General features: G+C 46.8%; 1 protein-coding gene across 1 annotated transcript in view; it reads left to right on the top strand.

Annotated features, from left to right (window-relative positions):
- Nucleotides 1-25571, top strand: part of EGFR (epidermal growth factor receptor) — a 197083-nt gene that overhangs the window by 134579 nt on the left and 36933 nt on the right. The window contains exons 4-15 of the mRNA XM_081244819.1: nucleotides 1914-2048; nucleotides 6612-6680; nucleotides 7465-7583; nucleotides 8891-9032; nucleotides 10394-10510; nucleotides 13949-14075; nucleotides 14172-14245; nucleotides 15243-15333; nucleotides 17588-17787; nucleotides 18789-18921; nucleotides 20692-20782; nucleotides 22677-22834. Coding sequence (XP_081100945.1) covers nucleotides 1914-2048; nucleotides 6612-6680; nucleotides 7465-7583; nucleotides 8891-9032; nucleotides 10394-10510; nucleotides 13949-14075; nucleotides 14172-14245; nucleotides 15243-15333; nucleotides 17588-17787; nucleotides 18789-18921; nucleotides 20692-20782; nucleotides 22677-22834 — 1456 coding nt within the window. The remainder of the gene's footprint in view (nucleotides 1-1913; nucleotides 2049-6611; nucleotides 6681-7464; nucleotides 7584-8890; nucleotides 9033-10393; nucleotides 10511-13948; nucleotides 14076-14171; nucleotides 14246-15242; nucleotides 15334-17587; nucleotides 17788-18788; nucleotides 18922-20691; nucleotides 20783-22676; nucleotides 22835-25571) is intronic.

Genomic DNA, 25571 nt, shown 5'->3' with positions numbered 1-25571 from the left:
TCGTGGCGACAGGCAGACGTGGGTGGGAGCGGACTGTCGGGTGCCAGCCCCGGCTCCATCGCTCACCAGCCAGGCACCCGGGAGCGTGTTCTCTGTGTCTTCAAAAATGGGGATGGGGCTTCCCTGGTGGCGCAGTGGTTGAGAGTCCGCCTGCCGATGCAGGGGACACGGGTTCATGCCCCGGTCCGGGAAGATCCCACATGCCGCGAAGCAGCTGGGCCCGTGAGCCATGGCCGCTGAGGCTGCACGTCCGGAGCCTGTGCTCCGCAACAAGAGAGGCCACAGCAGTGAGAGGCCCGCGTACCGCAAAAAAAAAAAAAAAAAAAAAAGTGGAGATGAACAATGGTGACAGACTTCCGAGGGTGGCTGAGAAGACTAAGTGAATTATTCCAGATAAAGCGCTGGGCAGCCGTTTCTTCGTTTGGTATTATTTCCGTTGTGGGTATTGGGGTAGCATCAATCCCGATTATTTCATGTTATTAAATAATCCTCTAATGTGGGTTACTGGACGAGAATTACACACTGTTTTTGATAACCAACGCGGGCCTCTGCTGCTCGCCACACTGCCCGCGGCTTCTGTCGGGCCCTCGGCCTCCCCGCTGGCGCTCTCCCGGCCCCTGATCTGTCGCCCCGAGGGTCCCAATGCCCTGACGTCTCTCTTCTGCGTCTCCAGTGCTGACCTCTCACCAGTTTATCCCTTGACTCTGGCTTCCTCCTGGGGAACGTTTTCACTTGGCTGTCCTGCTGCCGTCTCTGACTTCGCATCCAAAGCTCCCTTTCCGACCCCCCAGCCTGCCTCTGTAGCCCCCGCCCCACCACCGCCCCACCCCCACCCCCGTCTGCTGAAGGAACCGCCCCCCTGAACCCTTGGGGCCTCTGCTGCGGTTGTGCGTCCCCTGGAGCCCGCAGCGCCCGCCCTCCCTCCCTCGGGTTCCTCCACGTGCTCCCGTCAGCCTTCAGGAAATGTCATTGTTTCCATCAGCCTCAGAGAGCTTCCCACGGAGAACCCTTCCTCTGCCACGTCCTTTTCCCGCTGTGGCATGCTGGGCATTACCTTTGTATCTAGATTTGAGTCACAGAGACCCGTGTGAGGATTAGCTCAGGTCATGCGTACAGCCCAACTGGCCCCAGTCCTGTTGTGAGTCGTGGTCCTCTGTGGACGCGAGGTCATTAACTGTGTCTCCCACGCACGTCTCTTCTTAGAAAGGGACCGACAGAAATCACTCATCTCCGCTGACCCCGCAGCTCTTGCTGCTGTGCTCTGTGTACACAAGTCATTCAGGAAACGTTTACGCAAATGTCACGGATGAAACGCTTGTCCTCTGCTCAGGCTTGACTTTTCTTGTCACCCCTGATGTTTCATGTCCTCCCCCTCCTTTGAACAGCTGAACAGGTTTACATCTGGGCGTTCCCGGCGCCCGTCCCGTCTCTTCCTCACACGTACAGACCCTTCTGCTGCACCTCACTCCCACCCCCTTTTCTCCAACCAAATGCCTCCCAAAGCCCCTCCCAGCATCCTCCCTTCCACCCGCCCTTCCTGTTGCGGCTGCCCTTTCACATCATCATCACACAGTCATTCCGGTCCAGCCCAGACCAACCTCCCTGGGAACCACCGACTCACCGTACACTTGTCATTTATGCTAAGTGACTAAAGCATTATCTTCTTTCCTCCCCATATTTCGAAATTCTGATCATTCATGGTTCAAAGACCCAGTGCAGGGGAACCCTGACTCTTCTTCCACAGAGGAGTCCATCAGGTCATCTTCCACTGCCCCCGGTGAAGTTCCAAGGGGAGTCTCATTCGCAGGTTGCCATCTTTTAGCAGAAGGCAAAATGTGAAGAAACGCACGCATACTTCAGGAGAATTTAGGAGAGACGGCACATTTACTCATGGGGGTTCCTTTCTCACGCAGAGATCCTGCAAGGCGCCGTGCGATTCAGCAACAACCCTGTCCTCTGCAACATGGAGACCGTCCAGTGGAGGGACATCGTCAACATCGACTTTCTAAGCAATATGTCGATTGAATTTCAGAACCAGCCGAGCAGATGTAAGTGTTCCACAATGACCCCTGCCCCCAACCTGCTGCTCCTAAGGGGGGCAGAGCTGTGGAGCTGGGGTGGGGATCAGAGAAAGCAGAGTTAACGTTACGTTACATTAATCTAATACAAAAGTAAATATTGATAGTAAACAGATACGCTCACTAGAAGACAGAGGGGAAAAAAATCTGTTTTTCATGGTGACAGCTCCCCCACCCCCACCCCAGGACAGCTAAGCCCTCATGTGGCGTTAAGAAGAGCCCGTCCTGTCAGTCCTGGCGCGGGGGCTTCTCACATCTTGTGTGAGGAGACTGACTAGGCTTTTGTGAGCTTCTGACTTGCTGCTGAGGCTCAAAGTAGCGCCAGGCCCTCTGGAAGCTTTGGGGCTGAACTCTACCCTCCTGCTGATGGGCCTGGGCACTCCCACATGGAGCCCCCAGCAAAATTGGGGAGCATATGGGGACGAGTTTGTCCATATTTAACTAGTGCCCGTTACCTAGTCCCTGCCATTCATCAGTAAAGCAGCCCATGCAAGGGAGAGGCTGGCCAGGGCCAGGCCGCAAGTCAGGGCTGCCCCATTAGCGCTGTTGGCAGTGGGAGACTCTGAGGACCCTAAGCTCCACTTAGCCGGCTGCCTTCCTGATCTCGCTGACCTTTCAGTCTTGAAAATAAGAAGCCATCATCGTTTCCCTACAACTATGCAGTGGATGCATTGGTGTTTTTTTTGTTTTTGCTTTTTGGGGGTTTTTGGGGGGTTTTTTGGTCTCAGAATTTGGAGATAATATGGATCATAAAAATCAACTGGAGGGTTTCCCTGGTGGCGCAGTGGTTGAGAGTCCGCCTGCCGATGCAGGGGACACAGGTTCATGCCCCGGTCCGGGAGGATCCCACATGCCGCAGAGCGGCTGGGCCCGTGAGCCATGGCCGCTGAGCCTGCGCGTCCAGAGCCTATGCTCCGCAACAGGAGAGGCCACAAAAGTGAGAGGCCCGCGTACCGCAAAAAAAGAAAAAAAAAAAAAATCAACTGGAGCTGCTTTGTTTTTCGGTTTTTTCTTTGATTTGATTGATTGATTATGATAAAATACCCTTAACATAAAATTTACCATCTTAATCATCGTTTTTTTAAAATAAGGACCTTTTTTCCTTTTGTGTATTTTTGTGGTGAACTTTTTTCTTTAATTTTCTTTATTTTATTTATCTTGGTTATGCTGGTCTTAGTCGTGGCAGGCAGGCTCCTTAGTTGCGGCTCACTGGCTCCTTCAGTTGTGGCACGTGTGCTCCTTAGTTGCGGCTCACAGGCTCCTTAGTTGTGGCATGCGAACTCTTAGTTGCGACATGCATGTGGGATCTACTTCTCTGACCAGGAGTAGAACCCACGTCCCCTGCATTGGAAGGCGGGTTCTTTACCTCTGTGCCACCAGGGGAGTCCCCATCTTAACCATTTTTAAGTGTGCAGTTCAGTAGCATTAAGTACATTCACATCGTTGTGCAGCCATCACCACCATTTATCTCTCTGCATCTTGCCAAACTGAAACTCTGTCCCCATTGAACACTAACTCCCCACTCCCAGCCCCTGCATCCACCATCCTACTTTCTGTCTCTATGAATTGGACGACTTTAGGTGCCCTGTATGAGTGGAATCACATTGTATTTGTCCTTTTGTGACTGGCTTCTTTCACTGAGCACAGTGGCTCTTCTTGAAGAGCCATCCAAGTTATAGCATGTGTCAGAACTTCCTTCCCTAATATGGCTGAATACTATTCCATTTGTTTATTCATTCATCTGTCAATGAATACTTGAGTTGCTTGAGTTGCTTCCACCTTTTGACAGTTGTGAATAAAATGCTGCTGTGAACATGGGTATTGAGCCCTTTGGTTTTGTAAATGTATTATTCCAACAGACACTCAGCATGATACCTACTATGTTTGCAAGAAACCAAAAGCTTTCTTTTACAATGCAAAATTTTATATTATCCAGAGATCGAGGTTAGCCTTTCCTCAGCTCTCTGATGGACAGTGGGGGAGGTTAAATTGTGTATATTTATAACAAGAAAAACTGACATGGAAAGGCTGTGAGCCTAATACGGGTTTGCCATGGACCAGATCAGGCAACCCAAAGTGGCATATCTGCCCTCTCACACCACAGCTGTGGGAAAGACCTGGCAAGAAAGTGTTGGGAAAGAAGAATGGTGGACAGGTTTATGCAATAACAAGATTCAAATATTACAAAGCTATGAACTTGAAACCAATATGGTATTGGTTTAAGAGTAGACATATACAAATAAGAATAAGATAATAAGAATAAGCCTAACTGAATCAAATGTCCATAAAGAAATGACATTGCAAGCAAATAAGAAAAGAATTCATTATTCAATAAGTTGTTCTGGAATGATTTCACTACTAAGGGAAATATATCAAAGTGACAGAACTATTAAGGGTTTTTTTTAAAGGATCTAGGGATATTAGGTTAGTCACATTGGAAATTAAGTGATGTAAAAAAATATTTTTGTTCAAGAATGTTCCTTACAGCCTTGTTTATAATAAATTTTGAGAGAAACTTATGTATCTAAAAAGAAGAGATTGGTTAAATAAATTGTGGTTCAGCCATGCCATTAAAAATTCACGTTAGGTAGAAAGATATTTACTTTTTTTTTCAGGTTTTTCTTTTTTTTTTAATTTATTTATCTATTTTTGGCTGCTTTGGGCCTTCGTTGCTGCGCACCAGCCTTCTCTAGTTGCAGCAAGCAGGGGCTACTCTTCATTGCGGTGCGTGGGCTTCTCATCGCAGTGGCTTCTCTTGTTGCGGAGCACGGGCTCTAGGTGTGCGGGCTTCGGTAGTTGTGGTGCACGGGCTTCAGTAGTTATGGCTCTCAGTCTGTCCTGCACAGGCTCAGTAGTTGTGGCGCACAGGCTTAGTTGCTCTGTGGCATGTGGGATCTTCCCAGACCAGGGATCGAACCCATGTACCCTGCATTGGCAGGTGGATTGTTAACCACTGCGCCACCAGGGGAGTCCCAGAAGGATATTTGAAAGGCATGGAAAAATTGTCATAACGTTTTATCAGTTATTTTTTAAGTTATAATACAGTGTGTAGTGTGATATTAATTCTTATACGTAGATATACTTATATGCCTATATTGATTACCTCTGGATGATTCTCATTTCTTCTTCTTGCTTTTTTCTATTATCTGTATTTTAAATAATGTCTAATTCTTTTTTTGTCACAGAAGGTTAAGAATAGAATCATAAGCAGACTTTGAATTCCTTGATTGGCGGATGTTTTCCTGTGTTACAGAAAGATGCCATTAAACGTTTTTATTTTAAATATTTTCTTTTATAAACATATTATATGCTTATAATAGAAATTTGGAAAATATGGGGAAGTATCGGGTAAAAACGAAAGATAACGTGATATCATTGTACAGACACAACCACTTGGAACATATCTATGTGTTACTCTTGCTCTTCCCTCTTAGTTTCTTTCTCTCTCTCTGTCTCCATCTCCATCTGTCTCTCTTCACAGTGTACAGCCCACACCATCCATTTGGGGCTTATCCTCCCATCCTTCAGGATTCTGAGAAGTGCCAGCATTGCACTAATGCGTTTCACCCGTGGGAGCGATTGTAAACCTTGTCGGTCTTATTGAAGGGGTGCCCTGGTCCAAAAATCACTTGGCAAATCGTCAGCTCTTCTGTTTGAAACCAGAATTCTCCCAGAGACTGAATTCTTCCTGACTGTGGGAGACTTTGGGACACATGTTAAGTCCCTTGGTTACTGTGTCTTTGAAATGGAAGTGATCTGCATGGCTGATCTCTTTCTAACAAATTTGGTGGTCACCTCTTCTCTATGTCTGTATATAGAAGACTTGGTCTTCAGATTTCTTAATGCCGATGAAAACAAAACACAGCTAATGAGATTAAAACCCTTAGTAGCTGTCATTTATAGTCAATCATTTACAAAAACTGCGCGAATGGATTGATCAATTAACATATTTTCAGACAGTAACTTGCAAATTAACAGCTGAAGTTTTAGATAATCAACCAGGTGACACAGACCGTGCACATCCTACCCTTTGTGGCATCCAGGCCTCTCTCTCTTTGGCGTGGAGTCTAGGAGTATTTATTTACAGGGCCCCAACTCCTGGGATCACTGAGGATTGGACACGGCACGAATGTGGTTGGTACATACCCCATCCCCCCAGATGAGGCATCCTTAACATCATTGTGGGAGGTGCTGGAAAATTCTCCAAGCCTAAGCAGATTTGTTTGAAATGTGGACCCATGAGTCCATTTAAATCCCAGTTTTCATGGCCTGTGACAAGTCAATAATCGCTCTCCTCCTCAGTTTCCACAACTGAAATGTAAATAAAAGCAGTACCTGGTTCTTTTTTTTTTCTCATGAGAGTCTTTTTTTAAATCATCTTACAAACCAACCAGTTGAACAAACAGAATAAGAAATTTGAAAGCACTTCCTTGTTTCTAGGATGTGGCTTTGCCTAGGGGCTTGAGAAGGGGCCATCAGTTTCTTGTTTCCTTTCCCTGAAATATGAATTTAACAATTACTTTTATATTTTAGGCCCAAAGTGTGATCCAGTCTGTCTTAATGGAAGCTGCTGGGGTGCGGGGAAGGAGAACTGCCAGAAACGTGAGTCGGGGACCAGAGTTTCACTGGCCATCTTCTCCCCTTACACTTGCGTTTGTTTTCCCTTTGAAGACTCCGAAAGCATTGTTGATTTTAAGGCCAGATGTTAGCGGTTATGTGAATGACAGTCTTGCAAATCTCCCCGTGTGCAGTTAGTCCAGCGCGGGCTGTTGTTGGCACTCCATCCTGTCGTAAGTCAGTGCAAGTGGGCCACCCGTGTACCAGCCATTTACCTGAGTCATGGCACCTCTCATGTCCTCGCCTCTCCTGCCCAGCCCCCTCTCTTGAGTACCCACCTCCAGAGAAGCAAGAGTAGCTTCTTCTTCAAGGGGTTTTTTTCTGCGGGAATCCTAGTTCGGGAGCAGGAATGGCCAAGGAATCTGGGGACCTGTCAGCTTGAAAACTAAGTCTAATTGTGATGTGACTGTTAGGTCCTTTTAAACACTACTTTCTGGCAGGCGTCATGCTCTTTGTACATGCTTTCTGTTACCCACCCCCAAACTCAGTTCTCATCGGTATCTAATTTAGCAGTCTGAAAGTCCAGAGTTGATCTGAGTCAGTTCTCCTAAGTGATGAGAAACAAGTAGTAGAAAAAAAAGTACAGTAAGAAAGATCAAGACTCAGTTGAATTTAGCAGAATGTGAATGTTTGGGAACTTAAGCCGCAGAATCACCAAATGGATCCATCTTTCATCCGCCGTTTGCAGGCGCTCTGCGAGGTCTCGGGGAAGGCATCATTCCTCCCTCCCGGGCCCTTCAGCTCACGGGTGGCCTCTGCTTCTTTCCAGTGACCAAAGTCATCTGTGCCCAGCAGTGTTCCGGGCGCTGCCGCGGCAGGTCCCCCAGCGACTGCTGCCACAGCCAGTGTGCCGCCGGCTGCACGGGACCGCGGGAGAGTGACTGCCTGGTAATACCCACCCCAGCGGCTTCTCTGGTCCGAGATTCAGAGAGCCTTCCTGTGATTGAAATGTACTGACTGACGTCTGTAGCCACAGGAGTGACAAAGCATCTTTTAGTGTCCTGCCTTCCTTCACCACTTACTTGGTGACCTTGGGCAACTTATGTGACCTCTCCGTGCCTCGGTTTCCTTGTCTGATAGTGGTGGAGAATGAAGTACCTACCTGTTTAGTGGTCTAAACGGCACAGTGTGTGTGGCATCCATACCTAGGACCTGGGCATAGAATGAGCCAAAATACGAACTGTGTGTTATGGGCCCCTAATGTCTCTCGTGGCCAGCACCAGCCTCGTCTCACTGTTTATCGCTCCACTCGATTCTCATTACAAAACCTAGGGCGTTGATGCCGCAGGGACCCCTAAAATGTGTACGGCGAAGTTAAGGGGCCACACAGATCCCAAGTGGCAGGACAGCTGCGACCCCACTTGTGCCTTTCGCCCCTAAAGCCTCTGCTCTTTCCACTCGGCTCAGAGGCCTCCTGCGCATATCCCTCCACACCCACCCCCCACCTCCTCGCCCCCCGGGGGGTCCCGATGCCCTCGCTGTTGTCCCTGTTACTGCAGAAAGCTCAAGCGAGACCTAGTGTCCCTGTGGGCCGTGGGTGTCACACATCTGATCACGGGCACCTTGTGAGTCCCGAGACACCAGGGCGGACAGACGGGGTCCCGAAGTCAGAGCTGAGCGAGCTCCAGACTGGGAGACTCACCTTGAATGGGATCCAAGAGAGTCTAGTTTTCAGGAACAGAGGGGCTAAAGATCCAGAGGCTGGACAGGCCCCCAGGCTTTGGACTCGGCTGGTCTGGGCCGGTCCTGATGTGCGGCTGGAAGGAGACGGCCCGAGGCTGTTGGTCAGGACCCCTCTGTGCGTGGTCTGGTCCCCTCTGCACGACACCCCCTAGTCCAGGTTCTCTGCGTTTGGCAATAAATTCTAACATGTATCCTCAAGTGTTGTTTAGGAGGGAAACCTGACGTAAGTGAAGCTGAAGAAATTTCACCGTAGAGTTAACTACTCTGGTGTGTGTACTCCTGCCTTGTTTTGAAAGTTAACGGAGACGTGTTTTTCCCTGATCGCAATCCGTCAACTCTGACAGCTGGGACAGTGGCTTTAAGAAAAACCATGCTTTTAAGAGAAGGGTCTTTCTGACTCTACTGAGAGTACTTTGCTAGACGTGTGTGCTCTGACCAAACACCTGGACGCAGAGAACCGCGGCCGCAGCTCCCCGCACGGACTCTAACAGCCGCCGCCCCTCCCCTGACAGGTCTGCCGCAGGTTCCGGGACGGAGCCACGTGCAAGGACACGTGCCCGCCACTCATGCTGTACGACCCCACCACCTACGAGATGAAGGTCAACCCGCTGGGGAAGTACAGCTTCGGCGCCACCTGTGTCAGGAAGTGCCCCCGTGAGTGCCCCTCGTGGGGACCCTTTCGTGGTCAGGCACCCCTTTACCTGTTCTGTCTCCTGCTGGCATCCCCGCGTCCCCCGCTCACGTGTCCTTGGGTCCCTGTGTCCGCCTCGGCGTCAGGCAGGTGAGGGGACGGCTGCTGCTCCGACCTCGGGTCAGTTCTTGTGTCCTGAGCTCCAGCTGTGGTCGCCCAGAACATCCCATCGTCTGACTGGCACAAACCCATGACCACTGGGCCATTTTCCCATTTAGCTCTTTGCAGGTATTTAAAAGGCCTAAGTTAGAGAGTAGTTAAAAGACCTGCCTTCTTTAGTGGTTAAAAATCTGGTGAAGGTTGTGCCCTTAGGAATACAGAGGGGTTTTTGCTTGTCAGTTGGCTTTGTTTAATCATTTGGGTTTTGCTTATTTCTATTTGTGCTTTACAGATGGCTCTGGGATTTAGGGAAATGGCAACATGAATTATTTCGTGGTAGAGGAAGTGTAGAATTGTCTAATTAAATTGTTTTAGAAACCAATCTTGATTTCCAAGAGGGAAGATTAAGGAAAAAATAAATGTTTAAGAACAATCATGAGGGGGAGGTTTGCCCTACCAGATCTGTGAACATGAAATTTTATAAATTTGGAACAGAAAAAAGAACACACAACTAGAATAATAAACCACTGTAAGGTAAATGACAAGCTAAGAAAAATTCGCCACAGTCATGACACAGACATACTCTTTGAGAAACAGCTTAACAGGCAGAGTTTAAAGTGCACAGGAAACCACTCAGAGCCTCAGAGAACAAAAGTAGACAGTTTTCAGAAGGAAAATGACAAATGCCCAGCAAACAGGTTTGAGGATCCACTTGGGAAAGTCTCAAGGAACACATAGAGCTCCTGAAAAGTATAGACTAATATTTGTGTTAATAGGTTATTAACACAAACACGTTGCTGCACCGGCAGCAACGAGACAGTGACCGGCATCGGGGCTGGTGCCGAGCGTGGGCACCACCACCCGCGGTGGCCGGAGGGGACGAGGGCAGCCCCGGCGGAAGCGTGGTCTTTGTGTAGCTTCCCATTTTTTAATAAATAGTCAAGCTACAACCACAAGTCCTGAAGGTAGACCCTATGGGAACACAGGCTGCAGGGAAGGTGGGGGAACACTGTGACCAGCGAGCAGGTGGCGCCCCGAGCAGCCCGACACCATGCCTGGCGGGGAGGACCTGAGAACCCGTGAACCCCGCATCCCTCTCTGTTTGCAGCCTTTCATTTTTTGTCCTTAAAGTAAATAAAACCAGAGGATCAGCCCGTCGTGGAGGGTTGTGAGGCCCAGGAACACCTGGTGCCACCTTCGCCACCTTCCTTTCACTGTCCCCCAGGTAACTACGTGGTGACGGACCACGGCTCGTGCGTCCGTGCCTGCAGCTCTGACAGCCAGGAGGTGGAGGAGGACGGCGTCCGCAAGTGTAAAAAGTGTGACGGACCTTGTGGCAAAGGTGGGAAGCCGCCCGGTGCGGGCGAGGGGCTGTCTCTGCTCTCTGCCCCCAGACCTTCAGCATCACGCTCAGGCGAGATGTGAGGGCATCTCCAGGCTCGGAAATGGGTCCCTTCCCTTACGCTCTGCCCTGTTCCTGGGTGTCCTCAATGCCAATTTATCCCTGCTTATCCTGTACTTTATCTTTTATCGTGAAATTTTTCAAACAACACCCAGAAACGTTGCAAGAATAGTGTAATGAACACCCGTATGCCCTGCACTTAACTTTACCAATTTTCAGTAATCGCCACGTTGCTCTCACTCTGTGTTTGTGTCTCTGTGTATGTGTGTGTGTGTGTTTTCTGAGCCCAGTGACAATTACAGGTGTTATAACACTTCACCCTACATTCGCCAGCACACTTTCCTACACACGGGACATTCCCCTAAGTAACAAAAGACTGCTTCACTCTCATCCTGAGTTTAACATCGATTCAATGCAATTCTAGTTTTCAGTTTAATTTCAACTCCCCCACTGTCCCAATACGTCCTTTTTAGCTGCTTTTCGATCCAGAGTCCAGCTGAGGGCTGTGGGTTCCATGCTCTTCGTTAATTCAGGACCATTTCTCAGCCCCCTTTTCCCTGATGTTGTGCAGAGTTGAGGCCGTGTGTTTTGCAGGACGTCCCTCGTCTGGCCTGGGCATGGTTTTCCTCTGGGTGGGACTCAGGTGGGCAGGAGCCTTTCCCCTCATTGCGTCCCACCAGGTGGCACAGCCATTTCATCCCGTTACCACTATGACAGACTTGATGATTTGCTTGAAGTAGCATCAGTCAGATTTCTTGGTGGTTATAAAGGAGTGCTTTCCTAGTTCTATCATGTCTTCTACATGTATTAGTTGACATTCTTTTCTAAGATAGCTTTTTTAGTACCCATGTGAGGTCCTTGAATCCTTTTTTAAGTCAGTTTATGGTAATCTCTCCTGTCATTATTCACTTTGATGTCCAGACTGTCTCCCACGTGGCCCGTGGGAGCCTCCCCAGTTGGCACCTGAGTCCTTTGGGCACGTGGCAGGCCTAGACCACATCTTCCAGTTCCACAGGAGATGGATCTACACTCTTTGTACCTTGCCACTTAAACCTAGCATTCCCTGGAGATCACTCCAGATAACTTCGTATGAATCTTCCTCATCCTACTTTGCAGCTGCTGGGCACTCCCCGAACCCTATCCATAATCCCCTGTAAACTGTCCCCTCTACCATAATTTATCCAGCCAGTCTCCCTGTATATGGTCATTTAGATGGTTTCCGCTGTTTTGTTGTTATAAAACAAATGCCTCAATGAATAACTGCTTATCTTGAACATCTGCTTCAGATGGCACCTTCCCTAAGAAGCATCTGTGATTTCAGCTGAAACTGATGACCACCTCTGTGCTCGTACATTGCACGTGTGTTCTTTCACGGGGCAAACTCAGCCCCCATGCTCCACGTCATCGAGCCCCTCCAGCCCCTCTAGGGGGTCTGTGCCGTTACGATCCCCACTTTACAGACCCACGAGCTCCCAGCGGGGCTCTCTGGCCACCTGGCCTTGTAGCTCCTGTGTGGCAGGGGTGTCGGGGACCTGAGAGATGAGTGTCCTTTGGCTCCAGGAGACCTCCCGGCAGAGGGGACACGGAAGGAAGAAAATAAGAACCTGGGGCAGTGCCTGGCACAGAGGAAGTAGAAGAGTTAAGCCCCTGAAGAGAGAGAGGGTTAAACTATCAGCATCCTCAAATGGATCAATAAAATCAGAGATTATTTTTGCCTTTGTTCTGTTAGTTTTGTGTTCAACGAACACTTCGATTCTCCCGTAATCATTATGCTCTTATTTTCTACCCAGCCCCAGTTCATATCCTGGAGTGGTGGCCAACTCAGATCCCTTCGGGTATAGGGCGATGCCAGGAAAACAAAGTTTGGAAAATGCGTGTGTTGATGGTCCACAACTTCTCCAAATCTGATCGGTCTAGGGGTGAATGTGTAATTTATCTCCAAATTTAGGAATTCAGGTAACCCCACGATCACATCACACCTAAACAGAGAGAGAATGGATATTCTTTCAAACACGTGGAATTCTCTTCCAAACCTGTAATTAAAGAACAAGTCCCCGATGGCAGGCATCTGCCTCGGGGCTTGTCTTGCTGAAGCCGGCTCACTCTGTTGTCAGCCAGAGCCTTGGAATCCTAAAAGAGCCTCGCCCTCCCATTCCCAAACCCACAGCGAGGCAGATGCAGCGCAAGGCGAGCCTGGAGGTCCAGGGGGGCTGATGGGACAGGCCCCACTGCCAGGTGGCGACCCAAGCAGCAGGGACTCCGGACAGAGTGGAGCAGAGGGAGATGGAGTGACGGGGGGACCTCGTCCCCAGGGAGGCCTGGGTGAGGCCAGGGGAGGACCTCGTCCTCATCCTTTCATCCTCCCCTTTCAAAACCTCACTGAAAAACAATGAGATTTTCCATGATTATCCTTCAAAGTAAGATACAATCTGAAAGAGAGGTACCAAAGATTGCACTGTGAATTCTAGAAGTAGAGCCACAACAGATAAATGGGCTTTGGAGGGAGCTGGCATTTGAGATGGAAATTCGGGAGTGAATGTAAATTAATAAATGGGCTCAGAGTGTGGAAAAAGGCATCTGAGACTGACGTCACAATAGGACACAGATCAAAGCACGTGGTTTAAGTAAACACTGTGGAAGAAAAGCAATTTATCCGATAAGAGTTATTCCAGTATTTCTTATGATGTAACATCAGACGGCTATTAAAAACCATGTTTGTGAATGGTTTTAATGACAGGACAAATGTTCACAGCATAATAAGTGGGAAAAAAAAACAAAAAAAGCTACATATCTAGTGGGACCTAACCATGGAGGATAGCTAGCAGGAAATTTTCTAAAATATCAAAGGTACATAGTAGAATTGCTTGTCATTTTGTTCCTCTTTATTCTGTGTTTTCAAGGTTTTCTCAGATGAATGCATCTTGCTCTTTCCATTAAAAAAAAAAATCTATGCAGATTGTTTCTTTCAGTTAGAAGACCAAGCCACAGGCCCAGTTAGGCGAGGAGAGGCGTTGAGGGGTAGTAGGGGCACGCAGGTGAGCACAGGGCAGCACTGACAGCACAGGGCACACTGTCATGGAGTGGAAGCTGGAGTCCTCAGGAGCACCTGTACTCTGGCCCAAGTGGGGAAAATGAGGAGGAGAAAGCAGGTTCCTTGAGGACAGCCATGGCGTCTCCTGTAACCACTGCAGCCCCAACCCTGCCATGGTCCCTGGGCCCTAGCAGGCCTAGCAGTGTTTGTTGAGTGAATGAATGACAGCATGGCGGCAATAGTTCCTATGGCTGCAGTTTCCTGCCTGCTCCCCTCTGCCTGTGGAACACTAGCTATTCTTAATTCAACAAATGCAAGTGGACTAAACACCTCCCTTATCTTTACAGTTTGTAACGGAATAGGAATTGGTGAGTTTAAAGATACACTTTCCATAAATGCCACAAATATTAAACACTTCAGAAATTGCACCTCGATCAGTGGAGACCTTCATATCCTGCCAGTAGCATTTAAGGGGTAAGTAAAGATTAAGTTACTGATATAATAGAAAAAAACGAAATCAGCTTTGTTCACCGGCAGGTTGTTAACTGATCGTCCTGTTACTTGTTTCAGTGATTCCTTCACACGTACTCCACCTCTGGACCCAAAGGAACTGGACATTCTAAAAACTGTAAAGGAAATAACAGGTGTGTGCCGCTAACATATCATATGAACATAAACAGGAAATCAGTGTTTCATAAAGAGAACTTTTAGCAGTATTTTCTTCTCCTTTGGCATAAAAACAGTTATTCTGAAATTCTACCATTAATGAGTAATCAGTTCTTCCATATGTTTCAAAAATGCAGTTTCCCCTGCACTCGAGAGGTGAGCTCTTTCAGCAAAGAGTTAGGTCATTCATGACGTGGTGTGAACATGTCTGATCTCTCACCGCCCAGCCCAGGCCAGCCGTCCGAGGACCAGCCCAGGACGTGGTGGGTAGAGGGAGGTGGGCAGCGGCGAGCGGACAGCAGGCTCCCGGGCCTGGAGACGCACTTCACATCCTGCTTTGCTACCGGCAGGCCTGGGCCCGGGACCCATCAGAGCTCCACTTCCTCCGTCCCTAAAAAAGAAATAATCAGACTAAATAGCAAGGTTGTTTGGAGAATTGGAACTAAATAAGGATACCATGTCAGCCTCCTCGTGGCGCTACGGCTCGGCACTGGCCGCTGTCATTGAGCGCGGCAGCCTGCTTGGGGTCTTGCCCTTGGAGCACAGCCTGTGGAGTGAGAGTCGGGCGGTGGCCCAGGGGCAGCGTGCCTGGTGCACAGCGACGTGTGCGTGCGTGTGCTCGGGAAGACGACTAGAAAAACGTTCACCTCTCCTGTACATGGACACTCTCCTGAAAATCCTAGAATAATGTCTCATACAAAATAGAAATTTCTAGGGCTTCCCTGGTGGCGCAGTGGTTGGGAGTCCGCCTGCCAATGCAGGGGACATGGGTTTGTGCCCCGGTCCGGGAAGATCCCACATGCCGTGGAGCGGCTGGGCCCGTGAGCCATGGCCGCTGAGCCTGCGCGTCCGGAGCCTGTGCTCCACAACAGGAGAGGCCACAACAGTGAGAGGCCCGCGTACCGCAAAAAAAAGAAAAAAGAAAGAAAGAAATTTCTGAGTGGTGTGTGTCTGAACCTTCCTTCTGCCTTATAGGGTTTTTGCTGATTCAGGCCTGGCCTGCAAACAGGACTGGCCTCCATGCTTTTGAGAACCTGGAAATCATACGTGGCAGGACGAAGCAACAGTAAGTTGACCCCATCCAAAGCCTGGTAGACCCTTATTTTTTGTTTTTGAAATAAGACTTACAGAAGTGCTGCAGAGACACTACAGAGAGTTCTCACACATCCTTCACCCGGCTGCCCCGATGGTGACACCCTCCATCAGCGAGGCACAAGAATCAAGTAAAGAAATTAGCAGTAACTGAACTGCAGACTTTCTGGGATCTCGCCAGTTTTTCCATGACGCCTTGTGTGTTCTGTCAGCCCACACTGCATGCGGCTGTCACGTCTCCTTGGTCCCTGCAGTCGGTGACAGTTCCTCTGTCTTCCTTGTCTTTCATGGCCTTGACCCTTTTGAAAAGTATTGGTCAGGCATCTTGTAGGATAGCCAGTGTTTTCTCCTGATTCAGCTGAGGTTTTACGCTTTTGGCAAGAATAGCGCTGAGGTCACACATCCTTTTCAGCAAGTCGTTTCAGTCGTTTCTGAGAGGCTTTTTAACACTGAGTGTTTCTTTCAGGATTTCCACTTTTCCAGCTCCAACAGTGAAATACACCCACACCCACACACCCCACACCCACCCCCACCACCCCCCCCCCCACACACAAGCACCTTTAACGTAATAAGGGTAATGATGAGTTTTGTGGTGAGGGGAAGTTTGGGAGTCTCTTGTTCAAACCTGCCTTGGAAACCATCTGGCTCTGAGAACTCTTTCCCATAATTGATCCTAAGAGGGCTACATAATATTGTGCAATATTAAAGAAAGTCAGACGACAGTACATGTAAAATAAGCATCACTTTCCAAAAACCGTCTTGGCTTTGCATCGCTGATGCTAAACATGCAGCTCATATCACTTCCCAGAAAGGCCCCTGTGCTCTGAGTTCTCAGGAATACTTCTTTTGCCCAAAATTCATACAGAGATGAGAGATTTAGGTCAGTTTTCTTGGGTGACTAGCATGTACCTCTCAGCTTACTTTTAGGGATTTAAACAAGATAAACATGACTGTTTTCCTTTTCACGTTTGCTGAGAAGCCCAATGATGCACCGTCCCTCCTGGGGCAGTGTGACCCCTGGTTCTCAGCAAAGCCAAACCTGCCCTGTCGGGAAGACCTCAGCTTTGTCTCTGCTGGCTTGCCTCCCCTGGGCACAGTTTGGGGGGATTCCTAACAGCAGGGGCGCAGGTCTAATACACAGGAGCCAGGCTGTGGGAGGCCAGAGGGAGGAAAGAGTGGGGAGAGAAAAACAAGGAGAAGGAGGAGTCTCCGAATTACGCTTTGACTTCTGTCATCTCACGCCTTCATTATCGCTCTCTCTACTGTACTGTCTCAACTGGCTCCACGTCCTGGTGTCCAGTGAGCTTCCTAAAAATGCAAATCTCCTTCCTGTGGTTTCCCATCATTTGCAGACAAAAACCTCCTCCACGTGGTGTCTAAGGTGGTGCATGCTCTGGCCTCTTCCTCCCTCCCCAGGCCGCCCCCCCACCTCCACCAGTAGTTCATGGTTCTCAGTGCCTGTCACATGCTCCTGCGGTGATTCAGGACTTCCATTTAGTCGGAATAACTTCCACCTGGTCACTTGACGAACACGTACTGATCACCCCGTAGGATCCTATCACAGGGTTGGGTAGCGAAGAAAATATCATAGTTCCTGCTCCCGAGGTCCCGACAATCAGGCCTCACCACTTCCGAGAGACCCCCTCCCCAGACTTGTTTAGACCCCTACTCTTTGCCTCCGTGGTACCCCTGCTGGGTTAAAATTATCTACTCATATGATTGTGTCATCACTAGACAAAAGGTTTTTTGAGACTAGGAAACACACACTTGACCTAGAATTAGAATTAGTCACATATTACCTCAAAGGTTTGTTCAATAAATGGATGGGTGGATGGATAGATGGACGGATGGGTAGATGGATGGATGGAAAGATGAACCTATGATTTTTTAAGTGTATTTGGATATTTGAGAAGTTAGAACATGCTCTTAATTCCCAGGCAAAATTAAAATGCAGCAAATCAAATAATGACATTAAGACATTTATCCAGCCCCTAGTCTGCCACTGGGATTAGAGATACTAAATGAACAAGGAACTAGCTTTTCCCTGAACTAGCTTTAAAAAGCACTTGCAGTTTTCCAAAGTTGCAGTACATACCTTCCACAACATGACTTAACAACCTGTGGAAGCAGTTTGTGGTAAATCTAAAGTGGTACAGAAAAGCAAAGGTTTTAGTGATGCTGTGTTTTCATAATTTTTCACGACATTGTTTTTCTTCTCTCCAACTTAGTGGTCAGTTTTCTCTTGCGGTTGTTGGCCTGGATATAATGTCCTTGGGATTACGCTCCCTCAAGGAGATAAGTGATGGAGATGTGATCATTTCAGGAAACCGAAAGTTGTGCTACGCAGATACAATAAACTGGAAAAAACTCTTTGGGACCTCAAGTCAGAAAACCAAAATTATAAACAACAGGAGTGAAAAAGAGTGCAGTGAGTCATCACTTTGGTCGATTGTGGAGATGGTTCCAACGGGTCATTTATTTTGATTTAGAATATTGAAGAACCATTCCCAAACCTTCAAATTACTTTTTACATTCGTAAAGAAGCAAATTAAAAGAAATCTGTATATTCTTAATGTGAAAATCATCAGAATTGTTTCTAGATCATTCTCATTTCATAGGATGAACTTGCCTTGAAGTCTAGGCTATCAATTATTGGTAATTTACAGAACTAAATTTAGTATTAACTATATTGCATTTTTAAAATTTATTTCTTATACAGCAGGTTCTTATTAGTTATCTATTTCATACATATTAGTGTCTACATGTCAATTCATCCCACCATCCCGACCCGCCCCTCTTCCCCCAGTTATATTGCATTTTAGCTGTGTGTTCCTCCCTGCTCATCTCATCCCCAGTAACTATAGCTAGACACACACGTGCACGGGCACACACACACACACACACACACACACACCCCGGAATGGGATGACTGTTTCACACAGGCATTTCCAGTTCTGAGTTTAGAGCCATAGCTTTTGAAGTAGGGCCTGCACCAGCATAGCCTGTGCTGAGACCCTGGCCACCGGCAGAAGCAGACCTGAGTTCACATCCTGGCTCGAGCCCTTCCTAGCTTTGAGACCTTCATCAGTTTACGTAAATCTTTGGGCTTTGGCTTCCTCATCCATGAAGTGGAGGTAATAATGATTCCCACACCATAGTGCAGTTGAGAGAATTGGTGAAATTCTGTGTGCCTTGCACACAGCAAGGAACCACACGCTTCCCGTGCTGTTCCGGCAGTTCTGAGTGTTTCATCCAGGTACACTCAGCACCCAGCAGGGCAAAGGGGACTTGCAGTGGGCCTCCGGAAGCCCTTTTTTGCTTGCATCACTGCTTCTTCCGGGGGACCCAGCATGTGTTTGAGCACCTCACCCACAGGGCCCTTGGCCACTGTTCCTTGGCTGACCCGTGTGGCTCACCCTGTCTTCGCAGAGGCCATGGGCCACGTCTGTCACCCGCTGTGCTCGTCAGAGGGCTGCTGGGGCCCGAAACCCAAGGACTGCGTGTCCTGCCGAAACTTCAGCCGTGGCAAGGAGTGTGTGGAGAAGTGCAACATTCTAAAGGGGTAGGAGGCTTTGTTTTTTAATCCCTATGTTTTGATTTAAAAAAATAAGACTTAAGATTGTTTTATAGGTTTATGGTTAATCAGTCGGATTATTTTCCTTTTTTTCCCTTTTCCTTTTTGTTTGTTTGTTGACAACTGTTAATCACAAAGGGAAGTGAACAAACTTTTTTCATTACTTAATCCAATCCAATTTATAGAGTCTCTCTTTATCTGGAATTATCTTATATTTTTCCTAGCTGCACAATGTTCCCAAGACAAACAGAACAGTCTTCCATGGTTCAGATGGCCAAGACCATGGCCATTGTAGCACAGCATTCCTACTGTGTCAAAATACACCTCCTGGTTAATTTCTGTTTATGTTCAAGACACACTGAACAGTGCAAACAACTTCAAATATACCCATGGACAAAGAAATAAACAGTTGTATAACATTTGTTGAATTTACTGCAATCAATAAAAAGTAGTCTGTTGATTCTATAGGAATTTTGATATTGAGTAAGGCTTTGAACGACCACAAATAATGACTAAAATAAATTAATAGGAAAGTAAAATGGAAGGATAGAGACTGGCAGAGGCAATTTTTAAAAAAAATTTAAAGAAAAAGAAATTTCATGATAGAGAAGAGCGTAGGAGTTACAGATGGCTCTAGGAAATCTTCCTTTCTGTTTCACTATCCGGGCTCGGGCTACAGCTCAGATTAGAAATACTCAAAAGCAGGATGAGAAAACCAAGTTCAATTCTGTAAGAATCTTTAGCTGATAGGCTCATTAGCCTAACAGAGTAATTTGCATAATTGATAGTATTGTTTCAACAAGTAAGAAATATTGGTGCAGTCCTTACAGCTGCAAACAGACACTAAGCTCTCACGTCTTCAGTGCTGATGTCTCTCTGAAGTGACAAGGTGATTATAAAATAGCCACGGCGGTGGCGCCCAGGTCTGCCCATTAGAGAACCCCAGTGCCCAGCAGCACCTGTTCCACTTGCGAGGCTGGCTCCTGCAGTAGGTGTGGTAACCCAGAGAAGAAGTACAGGGGAAAAAGTACCGCGGCATATTTGGTTTAATTGATGCCATCTGCCTGAGAGGACTCACGGACGTCTTTGGGTGTAAACACTCCTTGTTCACTGCCTAGTTAATTACCAGTCGTCTTAACAGCTGCCACAACTACAGTGTCTTTTCAATCAAACATCAACTTGTCGCTTAACGTTAATCTAAGTTTGAGGAATGGTTAAAATAGTACAAGCAAAAGTTTTCACGCCTGTGTTCCCTACTTGCTGTTTTTAGGAATAACCATTGAGGAAACTTTTAATAGCTGTCTTTCCTTTTCCCAGGCATTAGTCTAGATACCATTTCTTTGCAGCTTAATTTAAATATCCATGAATCTGATATTGGAGGGGGTGCCTTAAATCTTAAGGACTGATATCTTAAGGACTGTTTTCTTCTTTTTTTTTTTTCCCACGTGTTGCCTTGCTTATCTAATATTCAAAAACTGCGCCTGGAGAAAAAATGTAGGGAAGATGTTTTGATTATAACGGAAGCTGATGTTTTTGTTCCAGGAGAAGATGACCAAAGATTCCGCCGACAAGAATCAGTTTATTACATTACAGTATAGTCCTAGATTCCCGGCCATTCGACTTTTACCTAAAACTGTTTTGACTTTCTAAGAGAGGTGATTTGTGTCATCTGAGCTCTCAGACAGGTGAACCCAGACAGCATCCTGCAGCAGGGTCTCCAGGGACAGCACTGACCAGTTTCCCGTCTTCTCCCGTCAGAGAGCCCAGGGAGTTCGTTGAAAACTCCGAATGTGTGCAGTGCCATCCGGAATGCCTGCCCCAGGCCATGAACGTGACCTGCACGGGACACGTAAGGAGCATGTTTGATGTCACCCCACACGTCAGCTGTAGTCCGCAAGGATGACCCCCACCCCCGCCACCCTGTGCCTGCTGGGACGCGCATCCAGCGCACTCCCCGCCCACACTTGAGGCCTTGCCATCTCACAGCTGTCGGGGGCTGTGACTGAGGGGAAGTCAGCACATACCCTGCTGGCACAGACATTCCCCTTCTCTGTCCAACCCCAGATGCACGTGGTGATGCCCGTCCTCACACCACAGATCAGGGCGCCCTGTGGACGGGGCACACCCACAGGCAGCCTTCAGTGTTCCTGACATCTGTCTTCATTGCTTTATCATCTTAATCAAACATCACCAAATTCTTATTTAACATGAGTTTATCGTTATTTGAAGAGTATTTTTTTTTTTTTTTTGCGGTACGCGGGCCTCTCACTATTGTGGCCTCTCCCGTTGCGGAGCACAGGCTCCAGATGCGCAGGCTCAGCGGCCATAGCTCACGGGCCCAGCCGCTCCGCGGCATGTGGGATCTTCCCAGACTAGGGCACAAACCCGTGCAGGCGGGCTCTCAACCACTGCACCACCAGGGAAGCCCTGACGAGTATTTTTTAATCGCAAAGGAAAGGTTTTCAAAATTCAGTTTCACATCTACATGTTCAGTAATAATCTTTTAGAGGGTGTGAGAATGCAGGTCCCTCTCACACCAGTGTGCCCATGTGGTTAATTCTCAGTATTATTTATATGAGGAGCTCTGTTTGGATTTGAATTTCAACAGCCATATCTAAATCTAGTAACGGAAAACATTTTTCAGAAGTTCTTGAAATCAGACAGAAGACGGTAGGGCTCAGTTTTGAGGTACAGGCTGCCAAAATGGCTGGTTACAAAGGAAACCACTGGTTTTTAGGATGGTGTTCGGTTAAATCTTCATCAGTGAAATAAAATAACTGGGATGTTAACTGACTTAGTCATCTGATTGTTCTGGCTCTGGGAATCCTCAGTCTTTGAGACGTGAGAGCACTGAGCCAACAGGCAGACCCTCCCCCACCCACGTTATTTCAGCCCTTTGTGAAGTGTGCGGACACAGCCCAAGCAGCCCCAATGCATTCATTCCTGTGGGTTTTACCGACGCATTCACATTTGACCAACAGAATCAAATTTAGCATGTTGCACAGTTAATTATGCAGCCACCACTGCACTTACACATGCTACCTTCTCAGCACTGGAGAAATGTAGGTGTGGGTTTTCTCAGCTTGGCCTTGGTGAGTACAGCTTCCCACAGAGGCCCCCTCAACTCCAAACACGATTCACAAGGAAGTCCATCTGACCGATAAGGATATAAATATACATGTAGGCCAATCAAGAATGCTTTGACAAGGAAAGATGCCCACAGTGTATTAAGTAAAATGTAATAAAGCAAATAGTACAGTTTCTTTCATGTTATATATATATATATATAAAATATACATTTAAAGTCAAGAAGACTTTATTCTCAGCTGTTAACAGTGGTCACATCAGGCAAGCAGAGTCACAGAAGAGCTTGTCCACTTTAAAAACTTCCACATCGTTTGATTTTTTTTCAGGATAAGCATTTTAAGTAAAAAGTTACTTCATTCTGGGGCTTCCCTGGTGGCGCAGTGGGTGAGGGTCCGCCTGCCGATGCAGGGGACACGGGATCGTGCCCCGGTCCGGGAAGATCCCACATGCCGCGGAGCGGCTGGGCCCGTGAGCCATGGCTGCTGGGCCTGCGTGTCCGGAGCCTGTGCTCCACAACAGGAGAGGCCACAACAGTGAGAGGCCCGCGTACCGCAAAAACAAAACAAAACAAAACAAAAAAAGTTACTTCATTCTGAAAAAGAGAGAGACATAAGTAAATGTTTGATTTATGAAACGGTTTTTCCACCTCGGTGCAGGGACCAGGCAGCTGTGTAAAGTGTGCCCACAACATTGACGGCCCTCACTGCGTCAAGACCTGCCCTGCTGGAGTCACAGGAGAAAACAGCACCCTGATCTGGAAGTTTGCAGATGCCAGTCACGTGTGTCACCTGTGCCACCACAGCTGCACCTACGGGTGAGTGCAGGAAGCTCTGGGTCTGCAAAGGAAAAGGCAGGAGAACAGGGTGCTTCCCATCTTGCAAATCTGTAGATTGAAAATGTCTCCAGACTTTCCAGTCAGTCAAGTACAGAGGTTTGTATCTGAGTCAGTTCCTCCAGGTATTCTGGACCCACGGCCACGGCAGCAGCAATGATACGCTCGTGGGCAGATCATGGTGCTGGCGGGAGAGCCTCTCAGCCTCTCCAGGTGTGTCTTGTGCCAGGGCCCTGTTCTACAGTGCCAGGATGTCCCAACAAGAAGAATAAGGGACAGGGGGAACAAGAGCAGAGGTCCTGCCCCGTCCCCAAAGGTTTCTATATATATATATATATATATATATATATATATATATTTCCAGAGGACTGGGATTCCTGTGGGAATCTTTTATTGGTTTACAATTAATAGAAGATCACATTGCCTGGAATGTTGCCTAAAGGTGCTTTTTCTTTTAGCTAGTTGATTGCTAAGCTGTTAATAGGGAAATTAAAACTATTTTGACTGTAATTAGCAGACGCACTCAGAACGTATATATCTTATTTACTAACATGATAAATTTGACAATGAAATTGGACTACCAGAAATCAGAAGGAGAAGTTGTCCCATATATTTCACATTCCCTTCTATCTCTCATAATCCTCAACTTTATTTGGCACCGTTACTCTTCTCTGGAGCCATCTCTTACTAGCTGTGTGGACTTGGGGAAGTGCCTTAACCTCTCTGTGCTTCACTTTCCTCACCTGTAAATTAGGATAATAAGACTGCATTGCTCACAGGATTTTTGAGATCTTGAGTTAATACGTGTACTGTACTTAAAATAGTGCGTGGACCACACAAGCACTCAATCAGTGATTGCACAGATGGCGGTGCGGAGCTGGTGACGAGGTGGCAGTTAACAATGGTGGCGGTTATAATGCTGGTGAAGGAGGTAATGGTGCCAGTGCTGCTGGTAGTGACGGTGGTAATTATGACCGTGACAGTGATGGTTAGTGTTCTGAAGGGGTGCAAAACCTTCCAGTTAGACTTACAAACATCAGGAGTCTTGAAAGTTTTCCGAGTATGTCCTAAGTTTTTACAAAAAACCTATTTTAACTGCATTTATATGGAAGAGCCTGAGCCTGGAGACAAGTGATTTGGGAATGACTGGTACCCTGGTCAACTTCCATCGTTTCACGTTCCTTCTTGAGTTTCAGCCATCATGAGGGTAAACGGAAGGGCTTCATCATTCCATGACCCCGTGGTCCAAGAGTTTCAGTCCCAGGCAGCTGACTCCCCAGCTAACATGTAGGAAGCCTGGGCATTTCCTGTGTGGTTTGCATGTGACTGTCTTCCCCCTCTAATCTTAGTCTAAGCCAATTGGTGTGTTGCAAGTGACCTGGAATATTTTACCAAGTTTAACACACACACACACACACACAAACCCCACTAAAGCCAATTAATTAATTTGAGTAGGGCTAACATTTTTACAATGTTTTGTACTCCCAGTCAGGAAATGATAATTTCTTCATACATTCAGATATTCTTTTTTATATTTCAGTAAAGTTTTAGTTGTGTTCTTTCCTGTTCTGCCTAAACATTTTGTATTTATTTTTGCTACTGTGAAGTGGACCTTGTTTTCTAGTATATCTTCTCATTTATTATATCTAATATATAAGATAGCCTTTGATTTTTTTTGGTGGAGGTGTATATTCATCTCATATTGGTGGTCTCTACTGAACTTCCTTTGAAATTAGCGTTTTAGTTCATGGTCTTGAATTTTCCAGGAAAACAATTATATCATCTCCAGTAATGGTATCTGTATCTCTTTTCCAAAAGTTTCAAGTCATATTACAAGGGCCAGAATTTCTAGAATAATATCAGATACAATGGTAGTGGACATGAGAATTTTATATCTGATGGTGGTGGGAATGGCTGTAATAAATCACCATTAAGAACAATATTTGCTATTAATGTGAGATTCTTATTATCTTCTTAAAGAAACAGTTATCTATTCCATTTTTAAACTCTTTTTTAAAATCCAGAATGAATTCTGAACTTTACCAAATACCTCCTTGGTAGGAATTTCAAGATTTTTCATATTTTTCCCTTTGGGTATACCAGCACACTGGTTATACTGACCACTCTGCAAACTCTACAAAACATAGTATAAACTGTAATTTGCTAGTTTTTCACTTAGTCTATTTTTTTCATATTCCCCAAAATAAGCAGTTTTGGAGCAGATTCTCTAAAATAGAATTATACTACCTATATAAAATAAATATATTTTTCCTGTTTTTTCTATCTTTGGGAAATAAATGTGTTTCTATGTGTGTGTGTGTGTGTGTCTGAGCATATAGCACTGGTAGAAACATATATAGTTTTCCGTAATCTTGTTATTACTATCTCTATCTTCTCCCAAAGGAATTACATACTAAAAATGGATTTAAGTTTTTAAATATGGAGAAATATTGATGGGGTGAGGGTAAATAAGAAAACATTTCTTTTATTGTGTACCTGCAATGTGCACAGCATCATCAAACACATAGTCTCAACCATGACTAAGAGCGAACGCGCTGCTTTCCCCATTTGTATTGTTAAAGAAACACTTAGGAAGGCTCTGGGGTCACCATGACTCGTCAGCCAGCAGTGACAGAGCCCAGGTTACAGGCGCATGCTTGCTCCCAGAAGCCGTGCCCTTCCCACAGGGCAGGTCTGCTTACCCCAGGGAATGGGTCGG

The sequence above is a fragment of the Mesoplodon bidens genome, assembly GCF_964165515.1.
Source record: "Mesoplodon bidens genome assembly, chromosome: 9".
Lineage (NCBI taxonomy): Eukaryota > Metazoa > Chordata > Mammalia > Artiodactyla > Ziphiidae > Mesoplodon > Mesoplodon bidens.
Note: the sequence above shows the minus strand (reverse complement) of the source record. Positions and strands in the feature narration are given on the sequence as shown.